At 41.8% G+C, this 21608-nt stretch overlaps 1 protein-coding gene across 1 annotated transcript in view; it reads left to right on the top strand.

Moving 5' to 3' along the window:
- The first annotated feature begins 223 nt into the window (after positions 1-223).
- Positions 224-21608, top strand: part of DZIP1 (DAZ interacting zinc finger protein 1) — a 40559-nt gene continuing 19174 nt past the window's right edge. Inside the window, exons 1-11 of the mRNA XM_056329353.1 lie at positions 224-344; positions 5276-5345; positions 5419-5922; positions 8711-8795; positions 10343-10467; positions 13553-13714; positions 14449-14586; positions 15894-15956; positions 17117-17257; positions 19655-19703; positions 21010-21066. Coding sequence (XP_056185328.1) covers positions 5343-5345; positions 5419-5922; positions 8711-8795; positions 10343-10467; positions 13553-13714; positions 14449-14586; positions 15894-15956; positions 17117-17257; positions 19655-19703; positions 21010-21066 — 1327 coding nt within the window. The 5' untranslated portion in view covers positions 224-344; positions 5276-5342. The remainder of the gene's footprint in view (positions 345-5275; positions 5346-5418; positions 5923-8710; positions 8796-10342; positions 10468-13552; positions 13715-14448; positions 14587-15893; positions 15957-17116; positions 17258-19654; positions 19704-21009; positions 21067-21608) is intronic.

The raw sequence follows: 21608 nt of genomic DNA, 5'->3' as shown, positions 1-21608 counted from the left end.
CCGGGCGACTGTCAAGAGCCGAGAGTCGGCGAGCAGCGTGGGGGTCCCCGCCTGCGCCTGCAGCGCCGGCCCCAGCCCCCCGCCGCCGCTCCCCCCTGCCGCAGCCCCGGCTCATCCTCCGCCGCCTCGGGGCAGCGGGAGGCGCAGGGGGACGGGGGAGGCGAGGACAAGGAGAAGGAGGAGGAGGAGGAGGGGAGCTGCCTCCCCCTGCGGCATGCACCAGTAACCGCCCGGGTCGGGGGCGGGGAGCGGCCGCAGCCCCGCCACCCCTCCGCGCCCGGCGGCGGGGAGCCGCGCACCGCCGGGCCGGGCCGGGCCGGGCCGCCGCGGAGCTGCAGCCTGAGGTGAGCGGGGGGCTCGCCCCGCGCCCCGGGGCCGGGCAGCCGCTGGGGCGCGGGGGGTGAGGGGAGGGAAGCGCGCGGCGGGGCCTCTCCTCAGGGGAAGGCGGCAGGGAGCGGGAGGGAGCGGGGCGGGAGCCTGAGGTTTCGGCTGGGAGATGGAGCCCAGCTTGGGCCTCCCGCAGGCCCGGCCCTGCTCGGGCGCCTCCCGCCGCACCCCGCCGTGCGCCCCGCTGCCCGCCCGCCGGGCCGGGGCCGGGCCTGGCCTGTGGGCACGGCCGGGGTGAAAAGCCGCTTCTCCCCTGTGCCGCCCACCCCGGGGGAGGGGGTGTCTGGGGGAGCCAGGCCTCCTCCGCCGTCCGCCACCCTACGGCGGTGCCACCCCCAGCGGAGGGGGCCCGGCGGGTGGGTGATAGCCCTGACCTGCATGGGCACAGCTCCAAGGATGGAGTAAATCTGACAGAAAGAAAGATGGAAAAGGTCTGTCTCAGCCTGTACGTACTGTTTCTGCCTCCATGGATATACCTGGGCAGCTTGTGCCTCCCCGCAGCTTCGTGATGCATCGCTGTGAGGTCACGTTCAGTTAAAGCAAGTTTAGCTGCAGCAGCATGAAACTCCATATGTATATTCCTGACTAAACACGTTGGCCGAGGAGAATAAGCATGGCCACGGGTTTGGTTTAACTTTGCAGTCTTTAATTTTTTTTTTTATTAAATCCATGCATCTGTGAGTTAAAGACCCTTGTTGCATGTGTGCTTTTTCAGGCTCCTTCTGCTTGACACAGAAATTGGTAGTTTGCATGTTTTCTTATGTGAAGAAGTTTCTCCTATGTCAAATAGATAGAGCATGTGCTAGGCTCAGATCTTTGGGAGATAAATTCTGTTATGTACAGCTTAACAGTTCCTTTGCCTAGGAAAAATATCCAAATACAAGTTTTCAAGGTGCTTTAAGGAATTTGAGGCATGAACATTTTGGACAGTAGTGGGTAGTTGAGCATTTTTTAAAAATCTAGCTGCTTACAAATAGAAGTGTATTTATACACTGTAAATGGAAGTGATTCTGCAATGTACTAGAAATAGCTTTAAAGGAGATTAGCAGTATATTTTCTTACTACTTAGGGAGTCAGAGCAGTGCAAAGTTCAGCAGTAAACCAGGCAGATCTATATGTGATATAAATAAAAAATGTTAAATAGATTTCTTTAAAGGTAGGAATTGCTGGAGGCCCTGTTCATGGACAACGGGGTGGCAAAAATGTCATCCTTGCAGGAGAAGATGGCAATGTTATGAACACCACACAGTATCTTTCTAAATTAAAAAAAAAAGTGGTAAGTGCTGGAAGAATGTGAATGAGGGATGTATGGAACCTCCGGCATTGCAGTAAAGCGTAGCCAGTAGACTTGAGGTTAAAGGTCCAAAAAGGAAGTTGTAGTGCTAAGTATTTTGGAAGATTGCCTTCCAGGGTGGCTTGAGCCAACAGGCAGGAGGGCCCACAGTACTGCGTTCATGTTTTTAACTTCCCAGTTCAAATGTCCATACATTGAAATTAATTTTGTAGATTAATGAAGCCTTGTGCTGGGCCTAGATATGTTCTTGGAAACGTTGATTTCAAGCTTTTTATAAAAATGGGGAAGACAGAAGGGTGTAACTTTTCAGTATGCAGATAAAACAAGAGAGAAGTCCTCCTGGTTCTCTGTGGGTATGAAAAGAAATCTCCTCCTTCTTTGCCTTTGTGCAGGGGTAGATGTCAGTGTGAAGAATGGGAGAGGCTGATAAAGAGTTGGACCCTGGGTTGCTGAAGTGAGTGTCTGACCGTCACTGAGACTGATCTGGGTCTAGGTTTTGGTAGCTGAGCACTGGAGCAAATGCGTGGGTCTGTACTGTGAAGCAGAGGTGTATCCCGTGGTCGTGGTTCTGGGATGCATGCTGGGTGTGTTGACTGCAAGGAAGACACTTCTGCTGCAGGTGTTCAGTACCAGACCCTCATTTTTCCCAGGCAGAAGTCCATCTTTTTGGAGTGTGAGTTTGCTGTGTGCCCAGGTTTCCTTTAGGAGGAATGGCGATGCTCAGCCTGCTCACCTCCTGAGGCCGAGCCAGAGTGTTGCCAATGTCCATATGGAGAGCAGAGTTCATGGGAGGGGCACCACAGAGCAGCTGTCCCTGTGCTTCAGGTGCTTCAAACACAGCATAACCAGCCGGTCAAAAGAGGCGACCGTCCTGCTGTATTCAGCACTGGCGCAGCCTCACCTTGAGTAGTGTCTGCAGTCCTGGGCCCCACAACTGAAGCAGGATGTTCATGTGAATGTGTCCAGAGGAGGGCAACAAAGCTGGTGCCAGGGCTGGAAGGCATGTCCTGTCAGGAGCAGCTGAGGACTTTGGGCTTGTCTAGTTTGGAGAGGAGGAGGCCAAGGGCAACCTCGTTGCTCTCTGCAGGTTCCCAGGAGGGGAAGTGGGGAGGGAGATGATGATCTCTTCTCCCTGGGATACAATGACAGGACATGAGGGAACGGTCCAAAGCTGCACCAGGGAGGTTTAGACTGGACATCAGGAAGCATTTCTTTACCAAGAGGGTGGTCGATCACTGGAACAGGCCTCCTCGAGAGGTGGTCGATGCCCCAAGCCTGTCAGTGTTCATGAGGCATTTGGACAATGCTCTTAATGACATGCTTTCACTTTCAGTCAGCCCTGAATCGGTCAGGCAGCTGGACTAGATGATCGCTGTACATCCAACTGAAATAGTCTGTTCTGTTCTATTCTGTTCAATCTATATCTGCTAAGATAGGGGAATTAAATTAGTCCAGGTGTATTTTTTTTATATCAATTCTTATATGTGGGAAAAGCAAACAAGATTTTTGGTACAACCAATATAAAAACCTAGATAAACCTAAGAGCTTGTAATTTGTGAGACCTTGCATCAGTGCATGTAACGGCATTGTTGGTATTTGCATAGAAGTAGATGTATGTTGTGGTTAATGGTAGACATGTGACCATTTATATTGGAAAGGGTAATGTTAAAAGTGCAGATGAGACATGAGGTTCATTGCACGTTCCTAGGAGGTGAATGGAGGAAAATGTTAAGGGGAAGTCTGAGGGATGGGGAGAAGCTGAAAGGGGCAGAGGAGGGCTAGCAAGATGGTTAGGGTTACAGCACTACTTCTGCAAGAAGAGGTTGAGGGAGCTGGGCTTGTTTAGTGTGGGGAAGAGAAGGCAAAGGGGGCACTCTAATAGTGGCCTACAGTTACTTAAGAATAGTTGCAAAAATATCAGAACCATGTTTTTCTTGGTAGTAGCAGATTCTCAATGAGATACTAGGGAAAATGTTTTCACGAAGAAGAGAGCACAGCCATACACCAGGTTGCCCAGAGAGGTCATGGACCATTCATTCATCTTAAATGCCAAACGTGATGTGAACTAGTGTTGGTGACAGCCCTGCATTGAAAGTTGGACTAGGTGATGATCACCAGAGATCCCTTGTGAACAACATTTATGTGACTCAGTGAACCATGATGTAGAGGAACCTGTGGAACGGAGTGTATGATTAAGTATACGTCGTGTGAATGTATGATTAAGTATATGTTGTGTGAATGTTCTTGGAGAGGTACATATCTAGGAGGGACTAGGGGGATGAGAAACTAGAGCATGTGTGGAAGGAACTGAAAAGTCAGGTAGGTATAAACATGGAATGTGACAGTAAGGCCGAGGTAGCATAGGGGACTGAAATATTAAGAAGTGTTAACAGGAACAGCAGGCTTTTGGAGGACAGTAGTAAGGATGAGCAAGGCTATAGGGTAATTTTGTGTGATGCAGGAGAGGGATGCTCCTGCCTGGGGACAGTGTTTGAAGTGACTGAGCAGGAGCAGGAAATGGGAACACTAAGCTGGGGCATACTGGGAATTGTGGTGAGACAGGGATATAGGCAGCAGGTGTTGGTTGCCTTGAAGAAAATTATTTGAGCATGGATGATGAAGTAGGCAATATACACAACCCACCAGGTGCTTCTTGGGGATGAAGTGTTTGGGATTGGTAGCATGAGGCAGGAATGATGGGCCTATGTGGTGAGGCTGTAGGGTTATGTGGTTGCAAGAGGAGGTCTGGTGGTACCAGGCAGAGGTGTGCTGGTGTGACGAGTGAGGAGAGTATGTGGAAGCAGCATGCAAAAGGTGTGTGACTGTGTTAGGGTGAGGGAGGTGCATGGAAGCACCTGGCAGGAGGCTGCTGTGCAGTCATTGGGAGGGTATGGAACTGCGCTGAAGAGACTGCATGGAGCTACCAGCTGAGGCACATGAGAGTGCAGCAGCGTGAAGTCGATGTAGAGAGAAATGGCATACGTACCATGTGCTGATGGTGGGCAGGTGACAGGTGTCACCCCTTCGGGGAGGTGAGTAGGTGAGGCTGGAGAAGGGCATAGGACGGCACAGGGGTGGAGGCGTGTAACGTTGTCATAGAGTGTGAAAAGTTTATGAGTCAGGAGCAGCAGGGAGGAGGGACAGGGTGGTGGGTGGGGTGGCACGTCGATGCAGTGAAGTGAAATGTGTCTGTAGGGCGCCACGTAAGGGCTTCCTAGAAGTGAAAGGAATGTGGAGAGAGAAAACACGTGCTGTGTAGCTGTGGTAAGGGTCCGTGCAGGTAACGGTGTGGCTGAGGATACGTATGTGTTGGGTGTGAGTAGTGCGTGAAGATGGCACGCACGCGGGGTGTGCAGGGCAGGAGCAGCGCGGGGACCCGCGGGAGCAGGGTGGCGGCACGGCGCTGCCAGGAGAGCGCGCTGGCACCGCGGGATGGAGCGGGACGGGACGGGGAAGGGGACGGGGTTTGTGCCGGTCGCGGAGCCGAGCCCCCGCGGCGGGGCGGAGGGCGGCGGGGCGGGGGGCGGCGTGCCGGGCCCGGGGCGGGCGGGAGGCGGTGCGGCCGGGCCTGACTCCCGCCTCCCACCCGCGCAGGCCGAGGCTGCTATAGCGACGCGGAGGACGCCGGCGCCGAGCGGAGCCCGAGGGACGGAGCTCGGCCATGGTGAGCGCCGGGAGGGCGGGCGGGGGGCGGGGTGGGTGCCGGCCCGGGCTGAGCCGTGTCTCTCTCCCCGCAGCCCTTCACCGAGCGCGCCTACTACCCGCCGGCGGCGGGGGGAGCCGGGGGCGGCGCGGGGCAGGCGCCGTTTCCCGCCTTCCAGTTCCGCGGCCGCCATGAGAGCCCGGACTGGCGGCGGCTGAGCGCCGTGGACGTGGGCCGGGTGTCGCGGGAGGGGGACGTGGCGGCCCTGCAGGAGCACCTGGAGCACGTCACCTTCTGCAGCGCCGAGCGGGAGCGCTGTCCCCACTGCCAGGGCCCCGCCGACCCGCTGCTGCTGAAGCTGCTGCGCCTGTCCCAGCTGTGCACCGAGTACCTGCTGCACTCCCAGGAGTACCTCAGCGCCCAGCTCGGCAGCCTGGAGCAGGCCCTGCGAGCGGCGCAGGCCCAGCGCGACCAGCTGGGCAAGGAGGTGGCCCATCACTCGCAGGAGATCAAGGGGCTCAAGGAGGAGTGCCGGCGGAGGAAGAAGATGATCAGCACCCAGCAGATGATGCTGGAGGCCCGAGCCAGCTACCACCAGGTGAGAGGAGAGGCCCTGGCAGCCCCGGCACACCCACACCTTGCCAGCTCCGAGCCGGTCTGGGGACAGGTGGCAGAACAGACCCGCTCTGCTGCGGTGCGGTCACCTGCGGGGTGGAAGGCTGGAGCTGAGGGACCGGTGACCTTAGGAAAAGGGAGTAGGGTGCTTCGCTTCCCGTCTGTGTTTCACAGACATTTGGGAGAGTGCCACATCATATTAACAAATCCTCTTTTTACTAATAATTGCTTTTTATTTTTGGATTCGCTTTTGATGCATCTGAAGTGTCACAAACACACGCATACAAAACCTGTGATAAATATGCTACTGCTTTCTGTTGCTGTCTTTCCTTGTCAATCAACGACTTGGTCAGAAAACACACAGGGCAAGCACATCAAAACTTTCCTGCAGTAATGTTCTCCAGGCACCAAGTTGCTGCTTGTGTGCATGACTCAGAAGTGACTCAGGCATGATGTTAAAGAGCCCCAGTGAGGTAGCTCATCTTTAACTCCACAACAATCTGTTCCTTAAGGTTCTTCCTTAAGAGCCTTAGTACGTTGCTGTTCTGACTCTGTGTCACGGCACTCATTTTTTGAGGGAGAGGTTTTTGTGTTCTGGGTGTAATAGTATGATTTAAATATTTTTCAGCTTCAGCATTTTTCAGCAGGTTTCAGGAATGCAGATTGCATCTTCAGTTGTAGTCTGAAGTCTGGAGAGTACACTGGACACAGACTTGACATGATTTCAGGCTAGCTCTTTGTACCTATATGTTTGCAGTTATAGTTTTCTTTTTATTTTTTTTTTAATTCTTGGGATACTAGCAATCCTGATTGTTGAAATTCTCCTTAACAGTGGAATAGTTGCAGTACAGAACCAATGCAAGTTTTCTTAAGAACGTACAATCTTATCCCATGGTATGATACCAATTTCAGCAGGCTGGCAAAGTTTAGTTTTTTAAGACATCAGCTAAGTTGATTCAAGTGTTTCTGTAAGGGAAAAAATACTTCATGCTCCAAGAGCAGAGCTATACATACGGTAGATTTCATGGGAACCTTGTTTCAGTGCATTTGAGTGTTAGTCTTAAGGCCAAGCTGCTGATGTGGTATAATTTTAAAAAGCCTTTAGGCAACTTAAAGAACAGTTTGTCCTGTGTTGCAAAAGAAAACTATTTGCATGCATCATTTTATGTGTAAACCTAAATAATTCTCAGACTGTGATTGTCAGCTAGGTATTACCAAATACTACTGTAAAATGGTACTAGTGCCTACAGGTCATAAATTTAATACTTGCTGGTCAATACCTTCATCAGAGTAATACAAATTTAATTTTATACAATCATTTTTCACTTTTTTTGATACTTTGTTCAGAAACTTTATATCCTCATTCATGATGTAGGTTGAAAGCGCACATTGTGTCTAACACTGTGAAAAGTAGTTGCAAGAATAATGTTACATAATTCAAAACCTAAATATTCCCTGTGTTAGTCCTGTCTCCTGCAGTAAGAGCTTTCTTTCACTACTAACAAGTCAAACTGACGTGAAGTTTGTGCTTGAATGGATAACATTATTTCACAGCCAATTTAATTCCATAAATCATGTGCAATCTGTTGCACTGGAAGCTCCCTCTTGGTTGGCAGTAATGCTTTGCTGCCATACTATATCTCTACTTTGGTTTTATGTTAGCACCTTTTTTTATGTTTGTACAACAAAATTCGTCTCAATAATTAATGGCTTTAGTGTTTGCTCAAAGATGTATTTAATAGGATACCTGACTCTCAGTGGCAGTATTTTAAATATTAGATGAAGTCTGGGAATTTGATTACGGTGAGAAGATCTTGAATCTGTTAAGTCAATCTCTTACAGTCATATCACACTGATAAGGGAAGAGGACTCAGCTGAGTATTTGTGGTTTGCTAAAATATATTTATGGGGAAAAAAAGTATGAGAGAGGTGAAGAGCAGCGCTGCCTAAAGCGATTAGGGGTTCTGATTCATAATCATACCAGTATGTTGTAAAATCTGTAGGTGTAGCTTCTGTCCTTGTACTACCCATCTCTTTTTACTATTCTGAACATTAGTGGAATGTACTTTGAACATGAAAAAATTGCCTGAAAATATGATTTTAAATTGAAAATCAAAACTAATAAGTAAATTATAGGCATGGTAATTGAAATGGCTTTACGCTTTGGAAGGATGCTAGGTAGCATACTAATGTGTGTATGTACTTCTTGCAAAATTGTGTACTGTTACCTTATTCTGGTTGAAATGTCTGTGCTTTTTACATATCTATGGTCTTTCTAATACTGTCATCTTACAACTGACATTTATTGTTTCTTCCTAGCTGTGTGGTGCTGTCCTTTCCTGTGATACAAGAATCTTAATACCTGACCTACTAGTTGGCTGGAGTCAGTGTGTATTTTGCTGAATAGTGTTGTCTTACTTTTCCCTTATAGTTCTCTACCTACCTATATTCATCTCTAATCTGTGGTTTATATCTGAATTTGAACTTGCTTGGCTGGAGTCTTTTGTTCAGAGTTTGTACACTGCCTAGCACAGTGAGATTCTTGCCCGTGACCATCACTGAAAGACCTTACATAACACAAATATATTAATAACTTAGCAGAAATCTGGTATCATGAAAATTTTAGTCATTATTCTTGTGAGATGGAATTTATTAAAGTTACCTTCTTTTGAGGTATGGATAAGATGTAACCTGTTAAAAACCGTAACAACTATACTTACCAAACAGATGTTACTAATAATAACTAAAATATTTTTATCTGGTTTTTGTAGTGTCAGTTTTGTGAAAAGGCTTTTATGAACTATTCCTTTTTACAAAGTCACATGCAAAGGCGTCATCCAGAAGAATCTCAGATGGGTATGTACTTTAATGTTATAAAAAATATTAAGGTAAACAGTTTAGAAAAGTGTAAATATAGTGAGAATGTGCAGTCCATGATTTTGTGTAACTGGGAAGAATGATTTTCATGTTCCATTTTTAAGTGGCAGATACCAATTTGTGTGAATGCAAGGAACACTGACTGACAAAATGTGTTGGGCACCCTATATTTCAGTCTCTGGAAGATAATTAACAAAAAATTGTATGCCATATTTACAGTACCTTTTCAAACTAGTGATCCCGCTGAGTACTTTAGTCTGTAGCAGAGTTCTGAGCACAGTTTCTCTTTAGGCATGCATGTTAGGAAGGTGTGGGTTAAATGAACAAGTTGTGCTAAGGAAAATTCATTTTGTGGGTATGTATGAATTACCAGTACAGAAATAATCCAGCTCACCTGAAATCAGTTTGAATAGAATTAGGCTTTCCTGAACTAAATTGACTGTAAAATATAGTAAGAAAAATAAACTGTCAAGATTACTCTTGACTTCATGTATCTATCATAATCTTGCTATACCGCTAATTTACGTACTTTTGTCTCTCTTCATTGAAAAAGGTTTAGTTTGAAAAACAAGGCTCTCAAAATTTGTTTCACCCATCTCTTAAAGTCTCTCCTTCCTGTTAGGCTGCATGCTTGTGATTTATTGGTAAAGACTAACGAGTATTGACAAATGGCAGTGATAAGAAATGAGTCAGGTAAAAAGAGCATTTGGGAGGAGAAAGAGTGGGAAGAATCCAGCAAAGTCTGAACTGTAGCTTGTCAGGCAAATAAACAGCAGGAACAGTGAGAGGGGTCTGAGGAAGCATTCATATTTTGGAATAAGAAAGAAGCTCCTGTGCACTTTACAGTTGATTAAAATCATAGTGGAAGATGCTGCAGAAACAGCTAAACTAATCATGCAAAGAATTAGTCTGAAATGGCTGTATGAGGGAAATACTCCATGCAGTTATTTCTGAAATAATATTCTGCATTGTGCTCAGATTCCCAGGTGATGGGCTGGTAAATCCTTCGTAAATTGATAAAATGTTTCAACGTTAAAGATTGTTAGCATTTTTGCATATTTTAACGTGGGTTTTTTTACAGTGACATTCCCCTGACTCATTCCAGGTAAATAATGAGTTGTATTCCAAATGGACTCCTTACAAAAGTTATGTAGAATAAATTAAACCTAACAGAATTGCATAATGGAGTTTCACTTTGTCCTTCATACATCCTTTTTTGAGCCTGTGCTGCTTAGATTCATTTGAAATTAGATTATAGAATACTTTTTGTCGTAAATATTTCATAAACTATTTCACATGTCAGTAATACTGGTATTTTTCAGTCTTTGGGGATAAGTTAGCAGTCCAGAGAACATACGTATTTAAAAGTATCTTTAGAGAATCATTGTAGTGTGAGGGTAAGTGGTCTAAGAGAGTCACACTTCATGAAGATGTTACTGAAACACTATAGAAATGCATTTGCAGTAACTATCATATTTCCAGAAATTACAACAAATGTTTTTTCTGTCTGTGTTTGTTTCAAACAGAACAGAAGAGGCAAGCAAAGACGGACAAATTGCAGGATGAGATTGATAAATTGAAGGAACAGTTGCAGCTGACAAAGTCCCAGTTAGAGGCTGAACAACAGGCTAATATGGCCAGGTTTTCTAAGGTAATACGTGCTAAGTAATGTGAACGTCTCAAAAGAATTAGTACTTTGGAATGTGTTCCCTCTTTTGTAACTGGAACAGGACAAAAATGCATCTACAGCTTGCCTGTCCATCAGCGATGGTGCTTGGGCATTAGAGCATAGCGCTCCCTTGCCTCCCATAATACTGAACATCCACTTTCTCCTTACTTTTGTTTTAGACATAATTGAAAAGAATGCTTGAGATGACACTTTGTTAGCACTTGCCAGTCCATAAGATGTGGTCTGTTATTGAAGCAGATAAAATTGTGTCACTGTGGTGAAATACAAGCTATTTTTGACATAATGATATTTTGTGATGATTGTTTCTTAGATATGGCTATGATTTTACATGTGGCTTTATAAACTGAGTAGGATTTATTCTTTCCTGTGGAGGACTTTACTGTCTAACAGGAGTAAAGCAGTTCAAGGAAGAGAGACTGAGAAAAACCAAAACAGTCTAGGTCTTGCATGTTGGTCTTTAGGTGCTTAGGGTTTGGGCTGACCAGAGAGCAAAAGCAGAAAGTAGTCTTAACTGTTTCTATGTGAATAAAAAGACTTTAGATCAGAATACTTTAAAAGCAGTAATCATCTGTTTGTAATCACATGGAAGGCTTTGTTTAGGATGATACTGAATCTTGTAAGTATGCTGTTTAATTTATTATTTTTTTTAAAGCTTGATAATTTCAGATAATCTCACAGTTTTCATTTCTGTTTAAGTAAATGCAATCAGATAATTATAGAAATAGGGATGGAAATTTTTTTAATAGGAGAGGGTCTTTGCACTTCAATTTGAGGAGCACATTTTTGGCATAAGGGACAAGATAGTTCACATGATTGAATTAAACACTGATCTTTATATTGCAGTTGCAGTTTGCTGTGTATCACATTGAAAAGCAGTGTTTTGTGCTTGTTAACATAACGTGTGACAACCTTCCTTCCTCCAATATTCAGAACTTATAAATGGCTTTCCTAGTGGAGTTGGAGGACCTTCAAACAAAACCAACCATTACCTTTTGGAAGAAACACTACATTTTGAATTTAAAGGGAATAAATAAAACATGGCTATCATTAATTTTCTTCCTTGTTTTCAGAGGAAAGACTGATCTTCTGTAAGACACAGTGTTTCTTTCCCTGAGCACAGCTTCAGACTTTCCTTTCTTCAGTCCTCTTGTTCCCCTTTTCTCAGGACCATTCAATTTCCTGGGTTTTTTTCCATTTTCAAAAGTAATGCATGACCAAATGAAGAGTGTGCGTAGAGTTTCACTTAGGAGTGCAAGCACTGGCAGAATAACGGGCTTTGGCCCTGCGTGAACATGTGCTAGGTATTGTACTCATTCATCTGTACCTTATTTTTGGGAGTACATCTATAACATACTTCTGCCCTTTAAGCATTATTTTTCCTACGAGATGGAACTTGGAGCAGTCATAACAGTGCAGTGTAGACTTTTTGTGCCTTAGGGGCCTATTTTGAAGTCACTTGTCGAAGCTGAGTCTCCTAACTACAAGGGGACTGCCTGAAATGTCCTGAAGCTGCAGCCTGCAGTGTTACACAACAAGAAGCTTTCAAAGCTTCTGTGTTTTTCTGGGATGTCAGGGAAGATAGAAATGTGAAGCATGACTGGTTGCAGTTTGTCTGCCATGACTGACATCCACTGTCAATTCAGGTATTGTTATGTATTGGTATCTTTTGACTGAAAGAGTGGAAGATCTTTCACCTGTGCTTTTTGTTAGGAGAACCACTGCTGTAGGGAACGTGGATAAAAACTGTCATGCTTCGCATTCTTGGTTCCTTCTGCTCCTTTGAGGTGAAATGATACGGAAGATCCCATTCTTTGTAAATGTACAATGATTGTTTGTTGTAGTTGGAGAACAAATTCAGAGTGAATGCTGTGGTGGAAAGAGGTAGGGGTTGCCTAAAAAGTGTGTCTATTCTGGGCAGTGAAATGCAGGACTTTCAACAAGTTGAGGACTACACAAAAATGACTGACTAGGTAATGGAATGGTAAAAGGAATTTTAACATAAAATCGAGTAAAAAAGATAATTCTAAATTCATCTACAAAATGGCGCGTTCTGAGCTGAGTGTTATTACTGAAGAAGGGTGAGATCTTAAGGTTGTGATACATACTTCCAGGGAAGTGTAGACACTGGCTAGTAGCAGCCAGCAAAGAAAACCAAGTATTACAAATTATTCTGAAAAATCACTAAGCAAGCCACAGCCTAAATACTGTGTGTAGGTCTGGTCCCTTCATCTCAAAAAGGATGTGATAGAATTATTAAAGTTACGAAGATGGGCTACAGAGGTGATCAGTCATTATTTAGAATGACTGAGCATGCTAAGAATTGTCAGTCTGAAAAAGACAACAGCTTGGTGGAGATGGAGGGTGAGATAATGATGTCTGCGAAGTCATGAGTTTACATAGAGTGAATAGGTATCAATGATTCACTCTCTTTTTTCGGTTCAGGACTTAGCATCCATCAAATGAACCTAGCAGGAGCCAGATTCAGATGAGAAAAAAAGTACTTGGCTCTTCCTGCAGCTTGTGGAGCTCGCTGGCAAAAGATGTTGCAGTTGTTAAAAGCTGATGCAGCCACAAGGGATGACTGCAAAAGTATATGAGGATAAATGTATGGAAGGTTACTAAGTTTGCCAAACTATATCAGGCTGAGGAGGTCCTCTGAGCTGAAAACAGTTGGCAGCTTGGAGATTACGAAGGAGAACACACATGTTTGCTTGCCCTGATATTACCCTTTCTCACCTATGTGCTTATGGCCTCTGTGAGAAACAGGATGCTGAACTAGATGGATCTTTGATATGACCAAATAAGGTCATTCATGTGTTAGTCAATGAAAAATGATGAATGACCAAAACTTCTTGAGGTGTACTTGTTTTGCTAACAAAATGTATAGTTTGCTACTCACAGTTCTTCAGAAACTGGTGGGGTTTATGTTTTTTGATGTCATGGTATTTTCCATTGAAAGTGACTGCTTCCCACACGTAGTTTGGGTACTAGAAGTACTATTGCATGTGGGGAAAAATAACAAATAAAGTTTTTAAAATAATTTCAGGAATGCGAACAGCAAAAATCAAAAGAAGAAGAAATTCTACAATCATTTCATAAATGGAAAGAGGATGAAAAAGAGAAATTAGCCGATAAAATAGAGAAAGTGAAAGAGATGTTTATGAAAGAACTTAAGGAGTTATCTTCAAGAAATTCAACATTAGAAAATGTAAGTGATTTATATTTTCCAACATTTTAAAGCATGAATCCCTTACAATATATGGCAGTGAACTTCACGTATTTGAAATGTGATGTAGTTATCGTAGAGGTTGTCTTACAAAACTCAAAAAATAATGGTTGAATGCTAGCCATAATTGTATCTTTTTATACTGGTACTTTATTAACATAATTTCAGTTCTTTTTTAATAGCATAGTCTTGGATGAATGAATTATGCATTCAGTAACTGTCTTTTTTTTTTTCTCCTTCTCAACATTTGAATGCCTGTTTATAGATTAGTAGATACTGTTATTGCTGACTATTGGGTATCCTTATATTAATATTCTCATAACTGGCACGGAGGGGACTAACCTCTGCATTATAGTCCTGACAGTAGAACTGCATGTGTTTTCAATATGTGCTTTGGAAATGCTTTTCAGAGTTTTCACTAGAAAGAGAATTGTAAAAGTATAGGTGGGTCAGAAAACAAGTATGCACAGCATTACCAGAGCAGCTTATATTTTGTAGCTGCTAGGTCCTGTGCACATTTGCAAGACATATTTTTGCTACATGTATATATTAATTACATGAAATTTGATAAATGCTGAACTCATGAGAAATGTGAAATACTTCAAATGTATCTGATGCAGTCTCTGGATAGTTATGTTTACAGTACATTTTGTATTAAATGACAGTTAACAAAATCTCTATACACGTTCTTAATTTCCCTCCGCTCATCCTTTTAGCAATTGTTAGAATTACAAAAGTCCAATATGCAACAAAAATCCAATCTAGGGACGCTGAAAGACAGCCAAGAATTTACAGAAGAGAAGCCTCAGAGTTCTCAGGATTATCACAGTGTGCTTAAGCTTCTTGAAAAACAGGTAACATTGTAACTTAATGTATTGCTTTTGATAGACTATTGGTCTTTTTATTTTTGTACATCTCTGAGTAGGATTTTAAATCCATAAATAAAATTCTCATCCCTCTCAATGCCTAAAATAGCTGTTTTTAAAGATTTACTAGTATTTAGTACAATCTTTATAACAGAAATCAAGGAATTATTTCCCTTATTCTTTAGAAATCAATTAATTGTTATTTATTTATTGATATCTAGCTTTACCAGATACTGTTGCAGTTCAGTTGCAGAAGGCTCTGATAAACCATTTATGTCTGCTGATCTCTGAGGCCACTTATGGAAAAATTGGAATTTTCTATTTTCCAAAATGAAAAAAAAGTTAACTTTCTGACAGGATTTGTCAGCCTGTGGCTTTTGAGCCGTATGAAGCACTTGAGCTTGTCAGATGCAACTTCTGTACTAGGACTGTGTCATCTGACCAGCACAGATGCTTGTGCTAGTTCAAATCTGTTGGACAATCCGAAGTCCCACCTGCAGGAAAGATTGAGCTAGGAAGGACCACTGAGGCCAAGGTCCTTGCGTTGCTCTGAGACTCACTTGCATGTCTAGGTTGTTCCTCTAAAAAAAATGAGTTGTGAGGCCTTTGGAAATACCTGCAAACCTTTTTACTCTCCTCTCTCTTTTTTTGTTTTGTATTTTGTGGGTTTTGTTTTTACACTTTGAGACACACATTATATATTTTGTGGTTCTTGGGGTGTGAAGATCTTTGCATGCTGCTGGTATCACCTAGAAGTTTGGTCACATCTGCTCAAAGATGTGGAAAATTTAGTTTTACTTTATGGTTTTTTTATTTCATCAAAGAAAATTCAGTTCACTCTCAAACTCATATATTAGTACTGGTTTTTTTATCATCATTACACAAAATAAATTGTTAATGAGTGCTTGAAATGACATTATTTTGGGGGGAAAAAACCTGCTCTTACTACTGTTATTGTTAATACACAGAGATATATCAAAATACTTGTGTATTTCTAACTCACAGTCACTATATATACAAATCAAGGAACAAAAATATAGCTTCTAGAGTGATTGGTAAGAAAACCATACTTGGATGTATGAAACTTGCTAATAACTGTTCTAGGTCTTAAGTATGGGGTTACACATGTTTCATATCATCAATAATCTTTTCAGCGTTTATGCTTTTTTAGAAAAATAAAGCTGCATATATTTAACTAAATGCTAATATGTTATTAACAAGAAATAAAGCTGCATATATCAAACTAAATGTTAATGTGTTGTTAACAGGAATTAGTATTGCTTTCTTCTATGCAGGAAAGTAAGTGGACATCTAGAATACAAGCCCTTCATCATGACCATGAGACAGAAAAGTCCCTGGTAAGAGGCACAGCAAACCACTTAAACTAAAAGGAGACATTTTTTTCCTTGTGTTCGTACCCTTTCAGTAGTTCTTGATGTGCTATAATACATCTGTTGGATTAGAAAGCCTAGATATCAAGAGTTTATAAGAGTGTTTCCTCTTAGATGTATTTATTGTCTCTGTATTTCTGATATGCTAGGATCTTGATGTTTCAGTTAAGGCCAAGGCTGAAACAGAATTTGTCATTTAAGAATCTGACAGACACCCGAAACTGCATCTTTCTTTTGAGAGTTTACAACTAATTCTGTGAGCACTGTATTACGCAGTGTTTTCTGTATTACTTGGATATGCTGGATAGTTGAGATATAACTTTACCAACATGTAGCTTTCATCTACCTTGTACCTTCTGTTACCATGGACCTATGGCATATGTCTCAATCTTTTTATCTCTTTTCTGTCACTTCTCTGCTGCTTTTTCTGTTGTAGCTTTCTAACGCAGAATCTGTTCAGCTTTTCCAGGGAAAAAACACCATGGCATTTTATTTTGCATCAGTTTATATATTTTACTATACAAAGCTTTATTCCTCAGATTTTTTTTTTGTGTCTGCATTTCTTTTTAATCTCTTTCCTGCTTTGTTTCTCTTGCTTCTTTTCCTTTCATTTTCCTTTCATCTGCGTGACCATGTAAGAACTGAGCAGATCATAGTGGTCTGACCAATGCTTCTCCTCCTCTGGCAAGAAAGCAGTGGGGAGGAACCATGGAACATTCCCCCAAAAGGATGTAGTTAATGATACACGCACATACAATGCAAGAATAGAATAAGGGAGGAGTAATGTAAGTATTACTTTTGGGATAATGCTCCTAAAATATTGTTCCCTTTCTTCTACATTCAGAGCTAACTAACATATTAGGTTCATCATGCAAATTCATACCTCATCTCCTTAAAATATCATTATTTGGCGCTGTTTATAACCAAAACATTTTTATAGAGTTGTATGCTTTTATTTGTAGGCAATCTCAGCAATGTGTTTGTATGTCCCTTTCTTTGTATTGAGATTTAGGTAGTCTTCGTGGTGTAAATAAAAAGTGATTTAAGCATGACGCTTGTTTAAACTTAGAGTATTAAAATGTTTTATATACTGTTAATGTGAAGTTACTTTTCTTCTTGCTTTCTAGCTACTGTCACAGATTGATAAGCTTAAATCATCAGTGAGAGAAGACCTGAATAAAAATAATACATTTTACAAGAGGAGGATAGAAGAATTGGGACAGAGGCTTCAGGAGCAGAATGATCTGATTATTACTCAGAAGAAGCAGGTCTGTTTTGTGAAACACTGTGTTTCAGAGAGCATAGGACACAGAAACATTTTACTAGCAATTGGTCTGTGATACATCTATGGTTGCATATTGAATATTCCCAATTTGTAGTATTTTGGTTACACTTTAAAAACTATGTTGATAAATTACAGACCTGGAGAAGAGATACAGGAATATAAACCATGAATTAAAACACAATTAGAAGGAAAGGCTTAAAAAACCCAAATGTTTTTAATAAGTTCAACACAGAGTTAAAGTATTAATAGGTCGCAGTCACCAAAAAATGTCTACAGATGAAAAATTTCTGATGGTGAACGGGATTTAATCTGCCACAAAATAATCATAATGAGACGTAGTGTATATGATGAAAGTAATACTTTATTTTTAGTGGGAAAAGTCATGTATCATATTTAGTATTGTGAAAATTAATTGAATTATTACCATACGAAATTTAACAAGAATAAGTGCCCAGTTCTCCACTTGGGATGAGGTAATCCTGTTTACACGTACAAACTGGGGGACGAGGTTAGAGCGTAGCCCGGTGGGAAGAGGTGTGGGCGTTTGGCTTAATGTCATTAAAAATTAAAAAAGCAAATAAGTTGAGTGAGCCAGCAGTGTGCCCTGGCAGCCAGAAGGGCCAGCTGTGTCCTGGGATGCATCAGGCACAGCATAGCTAGCCTGTCGAGGGGGTTGATCTGCACTGCGCTGGCGTGGCTCCACCCCAAGTACTGTGTGCCTCGGTACAAGATGGCCATCAAACATTAGAGTGTGTCCAGAGGAGGGCGACAAGGCTTAGGAGTAGCAGCTGAGATCACTTGGCTTGTTCAGCTTGGAGAAGAGAAGGCTGAGCTGACCTCATCGAAGTCACAGCTTCCTCAAGGGGGGCACTGGAAGGGGAGGTGCTGATCTCCTCCCTCTGGTGTCCAATGACAGGAAATGGAATGAAGCTGTGTCAAGTTCACATGGGATCTTAGGAAAAGATTCTTCATCGAGAGGGTGGTCGGTCTCTGGAACAGCCTCCCCAGGTCATGGCACCAAGCCTGTCAAGAGTTCAAGGAGCATCTGGGTGACACTCTTAGTCGTATGGTTTACTTTTAGGTAGTCCTGCAAGGAGCAGGGACTTGGACTCCATGATCCTAGGGGTCCCTTCCAACCTGAAATAGTGTATGCTTCTGTGAAATTGTTTGTTTGGAATTTAATTGTTTTTTCTTTAAAATATGCTTCTGTTCAAAAATAACTATAGATTTTTTTGAGGTGAAGGGTGGGTGAAGATCTGGGTGGTCTGCAGTTTACACTACGGCGTGATTACATTGTCCTTAGAACCTATTGCTCTTTTACAGAATGCATTCTTTACAAACCAACGCCTGATTTTACACATTTTTCTTGAGATTAATGTTAAACCTTTACTTAAGTGCTTAAAGAACTGGAAAGACAAATAATAGTTTTTACATCTCCACCTTAACAAATTCAATAGCTAGAGCAATAGAGGACTTAATCCTAGACAGATTTCTTACAGTAAGGTCACCTTTTAAAACAGAACAGTATGGTGACAGACGTGAAGTGGATTTGGAGGGATCTGAGTCTGGTGTTCGTGAAGTATAGTTGTGAAGATCTGTGTTCTCAGTCTGTGGAAACTGGAAGGGCTTGAGAAATAGCTAACACTTTTGTAGAATCTGAACTGGATGGGCAGTGAATTGAGGCACTACTGGCTGTAGCAAAACTGATAAATGAAAGAGGACCAGGGTCCAGTATCTTGTGCTAGCTCCAGCTGACATTGACTGTGTGTCTGTATGGTTTGGGTTTAGCTTCTGTTTGGGGAACGGGAGTGCAGAACACCATTGTTTTAATGGTACAGGATGATTCACAAGTTTCCTGTTTTCTTCAGATCAGATCATAGCCAGCTTCTTTCCTCTGCCATCTCAGTTTTGTTCAGTGCATGTCTTTGGCGTCAAATACACAAAACTGTAGAGCAGACAGGAGAACTGTTCATACATTTAAAATCAATGTGTAAAGTGTTTCCCTGGAGTGAAGCTAAACTTGCAAAATTGAACATGAATTGCTGTAGCAGAAAGTATTGAAACTGTAAGTGCTGAAGTGGCTCATAGGCCTGCTCTTGTTTCTCTTTATAGCTTGCAATAACAGGCTGTACAAAGCGTAAGTTCATGTAAGACAACAAACAGAAGTAAAGCTTCAGCATTGACTAAGCATAAATGGAATACACATTAGGCAGTAGCAGTAGAGCAGAGTTCCGCAAAAGTAGTATTTTTCTCCCCAAATCATAAACAATAATTTCTCTTATGGAATAGTACTGAAGCCAGGTATTTTGTACTAAATGTTCATTTCTAGATATTGATCATTTACATTTTTAACTATTCACGTATGCTTTTTCCCTTTTAGATAAAGGAATTGTCCACAAGATCAGTTGCAAGCATTAAACCACATGACGGTAGGTACAAACTGTAAGAAAAAGCAGGTTTTGTTTCTGATTTCAGCAGCTTGGCCAAAACAAATGTTATGGTTCATTGAAAAATACAGACATCAACTTTGCTAACTAAATATTGAAATCAAATCAGCATTGGTGATGTATTTGTGTTTCACAGGGTACCTACCTGTTTCCGTGTCGTGGTTTGCAAAGTTCATGTTTTGCAGCTGTACGGGCTTCTAATGGGAAAAGTTGATTGCTTGAATAGTGAAGAGTTGTGAAATACAGCAACTCTATTTTGTATTATGTAAACAACTTTTAGCTTTGCTTTATGAAGTGTAATTTCAATTGTTTTTTCATGAGTGACTGTCCTTAGACTGCAGAACTCACAAAAGGGAAAATACTGAAAGAGTAGACAAAATTTATTAGTTTGTCAGTTACGACACAAGTGTTCAAAGAATTTTAAGTACTCCAGTGTTTTTGTTTGTGCAGTGCTTTAACATCTGATGTCCATTACAAATAGCTAAACTTGATAATAGGGTTTTAGGATGCAGTCTTGCACCACAAACACCCATATAGTTGATGCTGCAGTTGCAGTGACTTGAAATAAATTTATTGCAGTAGATCATGACAGCTGAATTTATTCTAATCCCACTTTGGAAACCATCTTGCTCTTAGCAAGACTTTGGCTTGAACTGAATCTTAACAGTGGAGAGCAGGTTAATCTTAACAGGGGAGTGCAAAGTAATGGTATGGCTGCATGACTTTTTGACTGGAGCTGGTCATGTTCAGCCACACTGAAGCACAGACAAATGTAAGACCATGGTACACAAGCAAATTTGATCCTAGGCCCCAAGCTGATCTGAATAACGTAGAATTGAAGTGATAATTCACTCCAAGGCTGTGCTCTTTAAATGATGTGAAGTGCAAATGCAGCAGATCCTCTTTGGGAAATGCAAGGGAATGCAAGCCTTGGTCAGGGTAGACCTAACTAAGTAGCTTTGGGCCAAGGATTCTTCCCTGGGACACAAAACTGGCATACAGATGTGACCAGAGATGATCACATTCCAGTTCAGTGATGTTGTAGTTACTAGTTTCTTTTCCTGATTCTAGAAGTATTAAAAATCTTAAACATACGTAGAGATGTACTTTTATGTTGTGAAGGACCATTTTTTACTTTGTAAATGATTTGTTTAAATTTTTTTGCCATTAAAGCAAAAAATTACATTATTTATAAATATGATTAAATATTGCTACATTTAAGAATCTGTATGTCTGTTACTGTTTAGTATAATACATATACTTATTTTTTACTTTTATGCTACTTTAGTGAGCACTACTGTAGAGCCTCTTGAAGAATCTAAACCAAGTCTACCAGTGATGCATGGTAAGCTTTTTCGATAGGTCCAGATCCAGCACTTTTAAATCTTACACTCTGTCTTCTCAGATGTGTTGTTTGTCACATCATAGCTGTAACAGCAGTTATATTGAAAGAACATAATTTGAATTGCTTTGCTGGATGTCAGCATTGAGAATTTCTGTCAAGTAATTGTAAAGATGACTATTGAAAAGAATACATGAAAACCAAAGGAAAATTAGAGAATATTTCCTAACACATGTATAGTATTGAAGCACTTTAAGGTAAATGAAACTAATTGAGGAAATAAAATTTGTTTTCTTATAGAAAATATTCTTACCTGGTATATGCATGTTCTGGATAGGTATATGCATTTACTGGAATTTATATAGGGAAATATGGGGAGATGTTTGTTTATAAGTCTCGAAATACTGTAGTTTCCATGTGACTTCAAATGGCAAGGAGGAAAAAATACAGAAGTAATCAAAGTAGAGTCATTCCATCTAGATAGTTCTTCTGTATCTGTAGTTACATATAGATCATTACTTAGGATTTAACTTGTCATCTTGTGA

Source organism: Falco biarmicus, chromosome 2 (genome assembly GCF_023638135.1).
Source record: "Falco biarmicus isolate bFalBia1 chromosome 2, bFalBia1.pri, whole genome shotgun sequence".
Lineage (NCBI taxonomy): Eukaryota > Metazoa > Chordata > Aves > Falconiformes > Falconidae > Falco > Falco biarmicus.
This window is presented reverse-complemented; position numbering and strand designations above follow the sequence as displayed.